The 11,133-nt window shown below is 37.6% G+C and overlaps 4 protein-coding genes across 7 annotated transcripts; 3 read left to right on the top strand and 1 right to left on the bottom strand.

The window, feature by feature from the left end:
- The first annotated feature begins 443 nt into the window (after positions 1–443).
- Positions 444–2,181, top strand: LOC149735816 (uncharacterized). Its single transcript, XM_089878275.1, has 3 exons — positions 444–936; positions 991–1,138; positions 1,608–2,181. Exons 1-2 carry the CDS (start codon positions 522–524, stop codon positions 1,038–1,040), a joined length of 465 nt encoding a protein of 154 aa, XP_089734401.1. The 5' UTR covers positions 444–521; the 3' UTR covers positions 1,041–1,138; positions 1,608–2,181.
- A 120-nt stretch (positions 2,182–2,301) lies between these two features.
- LOC149735815 (C-type lectin domain family 4 member M-like) lies at positions 2,302–4,399 on the top strand. The gene is made up of 4 exons (XM_089878276.1): positions 2,302–2,808; positions 2,952–3,122; positions 3,181–3,328; positions 3,667–4,399. The coding sequence occupies exons 1-4, from the start codon at positions 2,688–2,690 to the stop codon at positions 3,920–3,922; spliced, it is 696 nt and encodes a 231-aa protein (XP_089734402.1). The 5' UTR covers positions 2,302–2,687; the 3' UTR covers positions 3,923–4,399.
- A 506-nt stretch (positions 4,400–4,905) lies between these two features.
- Positions 4,906–6,167, top strand: LOC149735814 (pulmonary surfactant-associated protein D-like). Its single transcript, XM_089878268.1, has 3 exons — positions 4,906–5,357; positions 5,413–5,560; positions 5,682–6,167. The coding sequence occupies exons 1-3, from the start codon at positions 4,943–4,945 to the stop codon at positions 5,941–5,943; spliced, it is 825 nt and encodes a 274-aa protein (XP_089734394.1). The 5' UTR covers positions 4,906–4,942; the 3' UTR covers positions 5,944–6,167.
- LOC149735813 (kelch-like protein 23) lies at positions 6,152–10,652 on the bottom strand. 4 transcript variants are annotated; one of them, XM_089878249.1, is made up of 10 exons: positions 10,414–10,650; positions 9,421–9,613; positions 9,012–9,206; positions 8,495–8,583; positions 8,263–8,446; positions 8,051–8,187; positions 7,504–7,656; positions 7,245–7,365; positions 6,988–7,079; positions 6,152–6,702 (listed from the first exon to the last, which is right to left on the bottom strand). In XM_089878249.1, the coding sequence occupies exons 1-10, from the start codon at positions 10,490–10,492 to the stop codon at positions 6,575–6,577; spliced, it is 1,371 nt and encodes a 456-aa protein (XP_089734375.1). In that variant the 5' UTR covers positions 10,493–10,650; the 3' UTR covers positions 6,152–6,574. The 4 variants fall into 4 exon arrangements, with proteins under 4 accessions (XP_089734375.1, XP_089734373.1, XP_089734374.1 ...); XM_089878247.1 differs by having other exon boundaries at positions 8,495–8,838; positions 10,414–10,649; XM_089878248.1 differs by having other exon boundaries at positions 8,263–8,583; positions 10,414–10,652.
- Positions 10,653–11,133: the final 481 nt, after the last annotated feature.

Here is an 11,133-nt window from a genome sequence, read left to right as displayed (position 1 = left end):
TCTATGTACGTCATACTCATACAGCAGTGTTTACGTCAGGGTTGTTTGTGAAGTTTTTCTACTGAAATCACCTTTGGCTAAGAATTTTCCACGGAAATTAGGTGCCAAATTCTGACATGTTTATTGGTTGTATAGTCTTGCGGCAGTTTCGTCAGCATTTATAATTCGATGAGCTCATACAGTGTTGACGACATCAGGTATATCCGTGAAATTTGTCTAATAAAACCACCTCTGGCTAAGAATTTTTTCAGGGAAATTAATTCCCACAAAGAATTTTTCAAGGAAATTAAGTGCCAGATCCGGACACGTATATTTGTTGTGGCGGTAGTTTCATCAGCATTTATAAGTTAGTAAGGTGTTCTGTACAGATTATTTTAGTTCACTGAGTATACGCTGTATAGGAATATTTTTTTGTTTTCTGGCTCGTTGGAAATTGGCAAGGTGTTTTACTATAATTGAAAAAATCCTAAAACAAGAAAGTGTTTTAATAATTTTAGTTTTGTCATACAGAGAATTTCAAAATGTTGTTTAAGTTGGTATTAGCATTGTTACTTGTGTTTTGTGCTGAGGCGCAAGATACTCGACAGATTTTGTTAACTTTGAGCTCGGTTGGAAATTCTGAGAAGGGAGCACAAGGTCCACGGGGTCGCCCAGGTAAAAGAGGACCATCTGGATTACGAGGCTCGGCTGGACCTGTCGGCGGACCCGGTACTACGGGTCGTCAAGGTGAAAGAGGACCACCTGGATTAAACGGCTCGGTTGGCCCTGTCGGCGGACTCGGTACTACGGGACGCCCAGGTGAAAGAGGACCACCTGGATTGAAAGGCTCGGCTGGAACTGTCGGCGGACTCGGTCCGAAGGGACAGAAAGGAGAATGTACTTCGAACATACAAGAAATGAAAAACCGGTTTAGCAGGTTTCAAACAGGCGTTAAACGTAAGATTATCTGTTTATTTGCATAATTGTTTTTCACTAAAAGCACGTTTACAGAGATAAATGGAACAGCTTGGTTTTCTGCTGGAAATGGTTATTTATATTGAACTCTGCCAGCATCAAACTATCATGCTGCTAAACGTTCGTGTGCAGCAATCGGTGCAACATTGGCTATTATTGCTCCAAGAAATATAAACATAACGAGGTGCAATAATATTTTTCTATAGAATTATTTGCTTTGGATATACATTTATTAAAATATATATAGTAGGGTGGGGAAGATGGGACGTTTTATCATTCTATTTTTTTCATCCCATTTAATGGTAAACAAAGATCATTTAAAGAATTGTAAACCGTATTCTCACGACTCCCATAATCATTGTTAATTGTTTAAAACACGATTCGGATATTTAAATATTACTTGCTAAAGGTGCCCCATCTCCCCCCACCCTACTATATTGTTTTAATAGATGTCAGTTAACAAAGGTAGAGTAGTAGTAATCCGTGTTATCACCCAAAAACGTCATATATGTTTTGATTTTGGAAATATTGTGACAATATGTGCCTAAGTTTCCCGTCTTCCCCACTCTACTATATATGCTGATTTTAGTGCCTAATAGTTTTTTTGTAAAACTTGCGTTGGTACACGTTTAAAGACGTTGGTAATATTTCAGAATGATTATACATCACTTCGGGATTACATCATCCCAACACACCTGGATCGGTATGAATGATATTGAACGAGAGAATACTTGGGTTTGGGAAAATGGTGAGCGAGTTCTAAGCAGCCATGCACACTGGACACCTGGAGAACCCAACTCAATTGCAGAGGAGGATTGTGGGATGATTTATTCTACAGGAAAATGGAATGATGTCGGTTGCCAACTGCTGTTTATACCACTCTGCGAAATGTCACTTTTTGACGCATAATGTCGTAATGGATTCTGAATCGCGCACACCATTTTAATAAGCCAAACATATAGACCATAAAACAGGATTATTAAAACAATAAAAGTTTGCTTTGCTTGTGCTTTCACGCTAGATTTTTCCTCTTGCTATATAATATAAAACTTAGCTTTACACACTTTATAATACGTATATAGTTCTGGTGTCTCCTTCTTTTTACTTATGTACCCCTTTGCGCCGAATAAACTATGCTGCCAATAAGATTGGCTGGTAATATTGCTTTATGGGAACACAATTTTCCATTTTAATTTTGTGAAATATACCGGTTAAAAATGAAGTCTCGATCTTGTAAATTTCTTTGCAGAAGCGAACCTTTTACTATTGTGTATTTTGTGCTCCTCGCATATATAGTAGAGTGGGGGAAGAGCTCATGCAGTGTTGACGACAGGTATATTCGTGAAGTTTTTCTATTAAAACCACTTCTAGCTAAGAAATTTCCACGGAAATTAAGTGCCAGATCCCGACATGTATATTGGTTGTATACACTTGCAGCAGTTTCATCAGCATTTATAATTCGATGAGCTCATACAGTGTTGACGACAGCAGGTATATCCGTAATTTTTTAATAAAACCACCTCCGGCTAAGAATTTTTTCAGGGAAATTAATTCCCACAAAGAATTTTTCAAGGAAATTAAGTGCCAGATCCGGACACGTATATTTGTTGTATTCACTGGCGGCAGTTTCATCAGCATTTATAAGTTAGTAAGCTGTTCTGTACAGATTATTTTAGTTCACTAAGTATACGCTGTATTATTAATTTGAGTTTTGTCATACAGAGAATTTCAAAATGTTGTTTAAGTTGGTATTAGCATTGTTACTTGTGTTTTGTGCTGAGGCGCAAGATACTCGACAGATTTTATTAACTTTGAGCTCGGTTGGAAATTCTGAGAAGGGAGCGCAAGGTCCACGGGTCCTCCGGGTGAAAGAGGACCACCTGGATTGAAAGGCTCGGCTGGACCTGTAGGCGGACTAGGTCCGAAGGGACGTCCAGGTGATAGAGGACCGCCTGGATTGAAAGGCTCGGCTGGCCCTGTCGGCGGATCCGGTACAACGGGTCGTCCAGGTGAAAGAGGACCACCTGGATTGAGAGGCTCAGCCGGACCTGTCGGCGGACTCGGTCCTAAGGGGCAAAAGGGAGAATGTACTTCGAACAGTGCATACGTTGATAATGCTATACAGGAGATGAAAAACCGACTCAGAGAGTTTCATGCTGGTTTTAAACGTAAGAATATAATATGTTAATTTGCATAATTGTTTCTTCACTAAAAGCATATTTACAGAGATAAATGGAACAGCTTGGTTTTCTGCTGGAAATGGTTATATTTATCGAACTCTGCCAGCATCAAACTATCAAGCTGCTGTACGTTCGTGTGCAGCAATCGGTGCAACATTGGCTGTTATTGCTCCAAGAAATATAAACATAATGAGGTGCAATAACATTTTTCTATTGAAATATTGGCTTTGGGTATATATTAGGGTGGGGAAAGATGGGACAAACTTTTCTTATACGGACCCCTATTTAATGATAAACAGTAATAAAATAATAAAAACTTGAATATTTTGTTAAGTTTGTTTTTGTCTCATAAAACTAGTTTTAGTTTTGTTGAAAAAACTTAGATACGAACATGAGGAAAAAAATAAGTAGGGCTACATATGGCTTTAATTTGGTATAAAAAAATCTATAAAAAATATACATATATGATATCCTTGGTTATATATATGATTTCTATGGTTGGCACACATTTAAGACGTTTGCAATATTTCAGAATGATAAGACAGCGTTTCGGTATTGCATCACAACACAACTGGATCGGTCTTAATGATATTGAACGGGAGAATACTTGGGTTTGGGAAAACGGGGAGCGACTTTTAAGCAGCGATGCCGATTGGAACACTGGGGAACCAACAAATTCTGGAGGCATCGAAGACTGTGGGATGTTGAATCAATTAGGAAAATGGAATGATTTCCCTTGCAATAGAGGGTTGATACCACTCTGCGAAATGTCAATTTTTGACGCATAATGTCGTAATGGATTCTGAATTGGGCACACCATTTTAATAAGCCAAACATATATGCTGCATGCCATGTTTACCACTGGTATTGGTGATCTCTCTCGATACGACCCACCAAATAAATAAAGATTCCCTGCCTGCTAGATTCCGCAATGGTACGCCTACGGCGGTCTTCTTTATTAGCATAGATAATGTAGTGAGCAGTCTTGTGTTGTTTAGTTTGCAAAACGAGCAGTTCAGCGTTTTGAATAAATGCTATCAAAGCGACTTATTGCTGCCGAGTCACTGGGTACATTTTTTCATTGTTCTTGTAAATTTCTTTGCAGAATCGAACCTTTTACCAACTCGTGTATTTTGTGCCTTCCGTATATCCTTGGTTGTTTTGATTCTGCTTTCGGTACCTTATGCGTTGTAAATTAACATTTTTTCATTAACCTCGCCACCTGAACCAGATTAGTTTGAAGTAAAAATTGTATTTGTAAGTTATTTTGGCCATTTTTGTTCCATGTACGTCATACTCATACAGCAGTGTTTACGTCAGGGTTGTTTGTGAAGTTTTTCTACTGAAATCACCTTTGGCTAAGAATTTTTCACGGAAATTAGGTGCCAAATTCTGACATGTATATTGGTTGTATACACTTGCAGCAGTTTCATCAGCATTTATAAGTCGATGAGCTTATACAGTGTTGACGACAGCAGGTATATCCGTGAAATTTTTCTAATAAAATCACCTCTGGCTAAGAAATTTTTCAGGGAAATTAATTCCCACAAAGAATTTTTCAAGGAAATTAAGTGCCAGATCCGGACACGTATATTTGTTGTATTCACTGGCGGCAGTTTCATCAGCATTTATAAGTTAGTAAGGTGTTCTGTACAGATTATTTTAGTTCACTGATTAAACGCTGTATGGAAATATTTTTTTGTTTTCTAGCTCGTTGGAAATTGGCAAGGTGTTTTACTATAATTGAAAAAGTCCTAAAACAAGAATTTTTTTAATAATTTTAGTTTTGTCATACAGAGAATTTCAAAATGTTTTTTAAGTTGGTATTAGCATTGTTACTTGTGTTTTGTGCTGAGGCGCAAGATACTCGACAGATTTTATTAACTTTGAGCTCGGTTGGAAATTCTGAGAAGGGAGCGCAAGGTCCACCGGGTCTTCCAGGTAAAAGAGGACCACCTGGATTACGAGGCTCAGCTGGACCTGTCGGCGGACCCGGTACTACGGGTCGTCAAGGTGATAGAGGACCACCTGGATTAAAAGGCTCGGTTGGCCCTGTCGGCGGACTCGGTACTACGGGACGCCCAGGTGAAAGAGGACCACCTGGATTGAAAGGCTCGGCTGGAAATGTCGGCAGACTCGGTCCGAAGGGACAGAAAGGAGAATGTACTTCGAACATACAAGAAATGAAAAACCGGTTCAGCAGGTTTCAAACAGGCGTTAAACGTAAGGTTATCTGTTAATAAGCATTATTGTTTTTTCACTAAAAGCATGTTTACAGAGATAAATGGAAGAGAATGGTTTTCTGCTGGAAATGGTTATATTTATCGAACCCTACCAGCATCAAACTATCAAGCTGCTAAACGTTCGTGTGCAGCAATCGGTGCAACATTGGCTATTATTGCTCCAAGAAATATGAACATAACGAGGTGCAATAACATTTATCTATGGAAATATTTGCTTTGGATATATATTTTGTCTACTATAGTCTTGTGTTTTTAAACTTGCCTTGGCCTTGGTACACATTTAAAGACGTTTGTAATATTTCAGAATGATTAGAAATCATTTCGGTATCACCTCATCCCAACGCAACTGGATCGGTCTTACTGATATTGCGCAGGAGAACACTTGGGTTTGGGAAAACGGGGAGCGACTTTTAAGCAGCGATGCACATTGGTTACCTTCGCAACCAGACAATTCTGCGGGTGTCGAAGATTGTGTGGAGATGCACAACGCACAAGGTTGGAATGATATATCTTGTGGTTACACTGGCCCAGTAACGCTTTGTGAAATGTCAGTTTTCGACGCGTAAATGGGACGCGAACTTTGAATTACAACTCCATAGAAAATAGTACACCAGCAGCAGTTATATTATACTCTTAGCTTTGCTTGACCTTTCACAATACAATGCTTGTAACCTTGCGTATTACGATATGCTTCTTTTTTTTTCATTTTCTTTTCAACTAACTTTCTGCGCGAAAATAGATCATAGCCGTAAATCATGGTTTGTATGAAATAAATTTCTACATAAGAAAACACTTTTTTATTCAAGATATTTTGTGAAAGATGGTGATTAGATTTAAAAAGCCACTAATGGTGGGAAGTAATTAAACATAAATGTCGTAAAATCTTGTAGAATAAAATAAATATAGTAGGGTGGGCGAAGACGGGACACGTTTAGCACATAATATCCAAATATCCTGATTTTGCTTATAGCTCTATGGAAGTCGTGAGAATACAGTTTTATAATTCTTTAATTGTCCTTTGTTTACTAGTAAATTTTGACGAGAAAATAGAATAAAAAGGTGTCCCATCTTCCCCCACCCTACTATATTTATTAAATTACTTATGCAGTAATCACAGTGTAAGCAATCACACACGCATTTATCAAACACCAATTTACAGCAATAGGAAGATCGTCAGATATGAATTCAAGATAAAAACTATTTTCGTTCAACATCATAAACGTAACAGAATCCTATGTTTTTAGCAGCGACAGGTAAACTATGTGGCAGCACCTTCCATGTATTTAGGACAGAGTTGTAGACCTCAACACTTCCAAAGTACTCTCCTGAAAAAACATGACACAACGAATGTCGAGTCAACCGTGTCAAAACATCACGAAAAATGATTGCCCGCTGCCGCTTGCAGCTCCTTGATTACCACTACATTACTTGGCGCATTTCTTACTTTAAGCGTGATAGCACGCCATTCGTAGTGTGTATTGTGTGCTGCTATACTGTATTTGTGACTGTGAGGCGTTTTTGTAGGACAGGAATTAGCGTCAGTTTTACTGTTGTTTTCATAAGTGTTATTGCTTTTATTGTTAGATAAAGATGATACTAACATAGCTTACCTGAGCTATAGTCCCAGCCACCAGCGGCAAGAACTTGACCTCTGTATTTCATGCAAGTTACATCCATTCGCCTGCTGTTCATGTCAGCTAGTCTGTAATTGATAAACAATATTACCAAGGCGGGTGTTTTGCTCAGGACTATTGTTAAATACACGAACTAATTGTTTAAAGTTAAATATAAAACTGTACATCAACGCCATGAATTGAAAGTTAGCTATAACTGTTGTACATTATGTGTTGTTACTATAACTACTGACCGTTTCCATTTTAGTGTCTTAGTATTAAAAGCATCCACTCTTGTAGTTTGCCCACCAAGGACAATAATATCATCTTCAAATCCCACAGCAGACATTCCATATTCGCTCAAAGGAGAGAAAACTGTCATAAGGTAATTAGAACAAACCATTATGTTGATGGACAATTAGTGTGAATAATAGTGTTATAATTCCTATGTAATCCATTATGTTGATGGACAATTAGTGTGAATAATATTGTTATAATTCATATGTAATCTACCTGGCGAATCATATATAGTGGGTAAACTCCATTGCCGGCTTGTTGTATTAAATTGTTGGACCTTACTTGTCGTTTGGATCGACTTTACCCCGAATTGGCCACATATGACGTATATACTGACGTCATGAGATGTACATGCAGCATTCCCAACGCCTGGGTGTATAATTGTTTAGTATGGATTAATGATATATAAATTATAGTAAAAAGTAGCTTGGGATAAGATGGGGCATACTTTCATTATTGTTTCTAGTTTCATTTAATGCTAGACAAATAATATTTACAGAATTATATATAACCGTATATCCTCGTGACTCTATAAACGAGCGTTGTTAATTGTTTTAAATGTTTAAAACACGATTTTGAAATAAGGGACTTTGGTTGCTAACAATACCGATATTACCCCACAGTATAGTGAAATTGTTTTAGTTTTATATTGTAATAATAGAGCGTAACCGTGTTTTACTGGATAGATGGTGCTGAAATAGGGGTATTTTACGCTAAAAATGTCATAACGCTGTATCGTTTTGAAACTGCTTAGTTGATGTACCAATAGGCATGTTCGGTAAAGCAATCCATTTGTTGATTCTCGTGTCGTAGCATTCAGCGGTGCTGTGTACCGTTTCCCCATCGTACCCACCACACACGTAAACCCTCCCGCCAACAGTAGTAGCGCAGTGCATGAGCCTGTTAAGTGGAAAGCATCGCAGTGTAATAAAAAATTCAACAGATAGTTACATAACGGATAAAATAATCACCAACCGGCCATGCTTCATCGGTGCAACTTGCGACCACCTATTTTCTCGTGTACATAACCGCCAGGTGGCGCGCGTGGACTGCATTTTCTCGTAGTTAAAGCCACCAATAACGTATATAAATCTACCGACAGCAACGGTGCGGTAGTCCTCTAGGTTTCTATCAGGAAATTCCGGAAGGTTCGAGTATCCTGCCAAGACAATTGTCAAAACAATATATTTATGCCTTAAACAATCACCTGAATTAAGATCTTCTTCCTCCCGTTCAACAGTTTGTTTTTGACCTACAAATAGATCTGATTCCATCTTGTAACATTTATAATGTGTCCTGTACCGAAACCCACCGATGAAGTAAAAGCGATGCTCAATTTTGTAGCAGTCTAAAAGGTTTTCAAGCGATCCTGATTGTTCAAATACAGGGCCCAAAGTTTCGTTGTTCGTAAATTTGTTTGAAATATTTGTGTTAAAAATTCTTTTGATGAGCAGTGAGTGTTCAGTGTTTTTGTCACAATTAGAACAAGTATAGATGCTGTCGGTTTTCAATGTTTTAAAGTTTTTGAGATTGGTTATATGTTCTCCAAACCTGATGAAATAATGAAATGTTTTTACTAAATCTAGCAATCATAGTAATATATGTAGAATTTTATAGAGTGTGTCTGTGTTTGTAAGAGTGAATTTTATTGCGTTTATTTAAATGAATTGAAAACCGCATGCTATTAATACGACTGTGTGAACTTTGTATACTACGTTACTTACCACGTATCAAGCATGAAATGTACGGCATCTTTAATCAAATCAAGTCGATGGAATGAATCTGCAAGACCACACATTGCAACACAGTTGTCTGCGTTTAAACGTGCAGAAAGAATTTTGTCACAAGCCTCCGCCGAAGTTTTAAACGCGAGCATGTCCGAAAGTTCAATAACTTCCCAAATTTCTTCGCAACTTAATCTGTACAACAAACAGATCTGTTAGAAATAATGATAATTGTGACCAGAAAACATTTTTTTTGAAAATTTTACATTATTTTTATTTATCGCTTTCTGATCCGCATTATGTGCTTCTCCTTACGTTGGACGTGATTATATAGTATAAGTTTATGACATACTAAAATATAATGGCGCGTTTTAACAGTTCAAGGCAGAAAAATATGTTATATATTCACCTGACTATTGAAGATTCGCCATTTGTGCATGCCACCAATACTTTGTTGAAAACATCATAGTCAACGTCGGGCAGTTTAACATTAGAGTTGCCATTCTCTTGAAAATTGCCAAAGAAAAGCGCACGAAAATATTCACTCACGTCTGCAAGTGCAGATTTGTTGCAGGAAAGGGTTTTTCCGTCTGCAAACCTGACTAAAAAAATAAGTTTATGTTTAAATCCAGACAATTGAACATATAGTACCGTGGGGGAAGATGGGATACCTTTTTATGTTATTTTCACATTTAGTAGTAAACAAAACACTCAAAGAATTTTAAACCGTACCTCCGTGACACCTATGTAGCGTTCTTATTTATTTAAACCACGATCAGGATATTTGGGAATTATGTGCTAAAGGTGTCTTGTCTTCCCCAACCCTACTATATAGTATAGGGTGGTGGAAGATGGGACACCTTTAGCACATAATATACAAATATCCCGATCGTGTTTTTAATAATTAACAACAACCTATGGGAGTCGTGAGAATATAGTTTTAGGATTCTTTAAATGTTCTTTGTTTACTACTAAAGAAGAAAAAATGGAGTTAAAAGGTGTCCCATCCTCCCCAACCCTACTATACGATAGGTTGATGTAGGATGGTTCTTGTTTTCATTTTCTTTTGTATTACCATTTGCTAATCTATATAGGTGCTGAATTATGTAACCGTATTCTCACGACTCCAAAATTTGGTAGTAATTATTAAAAACACGATTATAGGAAATATGCGATATAATGTGCTAACGGCATCTTTATGTTATTCCATGCTGCACTACATGGTTCATATTGTATACCACTCATAGAGGAAACTAATAAATGCTAAAAGGGGGCAATATAAATGCATGACACTATATAACATAATTGAAGGAAGCATATTTTTACGGAAAATGAAGCTATACGTTTGGTGCGGCGTTATAAGATATTGCACAAATGTCTCAACAAATATCTTATACAATACCTGTGACATTATTATTCTGGCTGTCATACACATTATCCCCAAGGTAATTCAAATGCACTGCAAGCTGATTCGTGCACATTGTTTTTAATACACCACTGCAGGTATACGATTTCCCACGTTATAAAACTGCAATAAGCTGCAGTTTTATTCTGTCCTGCTGTTATAGATACTGCCAAAGCGTTACTATAACAATTCTATCCTAATTATCACCAGCTTTATCATACGACACATCAAGAAAGTACTTACCCTACTGACGTCATTCATCTGGTTTCTGCATATATTGTCACGTGACGATCGACAGCCGCATACCGAACACTCCAAGAAGAGAATTATAATAATGGACCTCCGCTAGAATAGGTAAAGTACAATTTAGACCGTTGTTAGTTATTGAAAACACGATCAGGATATTTGGATATCATGTGCTAAAGGTGTCTGTCTTCCCCAACCCTACTCTGCTTGTCGAAATACTTAACCCACTACTTTATATGCGAATGATATGCTAGAAATGTGTAAAATATGTTGCCCAAATCTAGCGATGGGAATTTTACACAGCGACACACGATGCGACCTGGTATTTAGGCTAGAGTCAGCCTATTACACCAACACCCAGATCACAACATGTTACAGCTGTCGCAGAGAACGCGCAGTGTTTTCGGTGGAGTATATTCCCTTGTGGAACGGACGAATTATATAACTATATATAACGCATTCTTCATAATT

This window comes from Ciona robusta, chromosome 5 (genome assembly GCF_009617815.1).
Source record: "Ciona robusta chromosome 5, ASM961781v2".
Lineage (NCBI taxonomy): Eukaryota > Metazoa > Chordata > Ascidiacea > Phlebobranchia > Cionidae > Ciona > Ciona robusta.
Note: the sequence above shows the minus strand (reverse complement) of the source record. Positions and strands in the feature narration are given on the sequence as shown.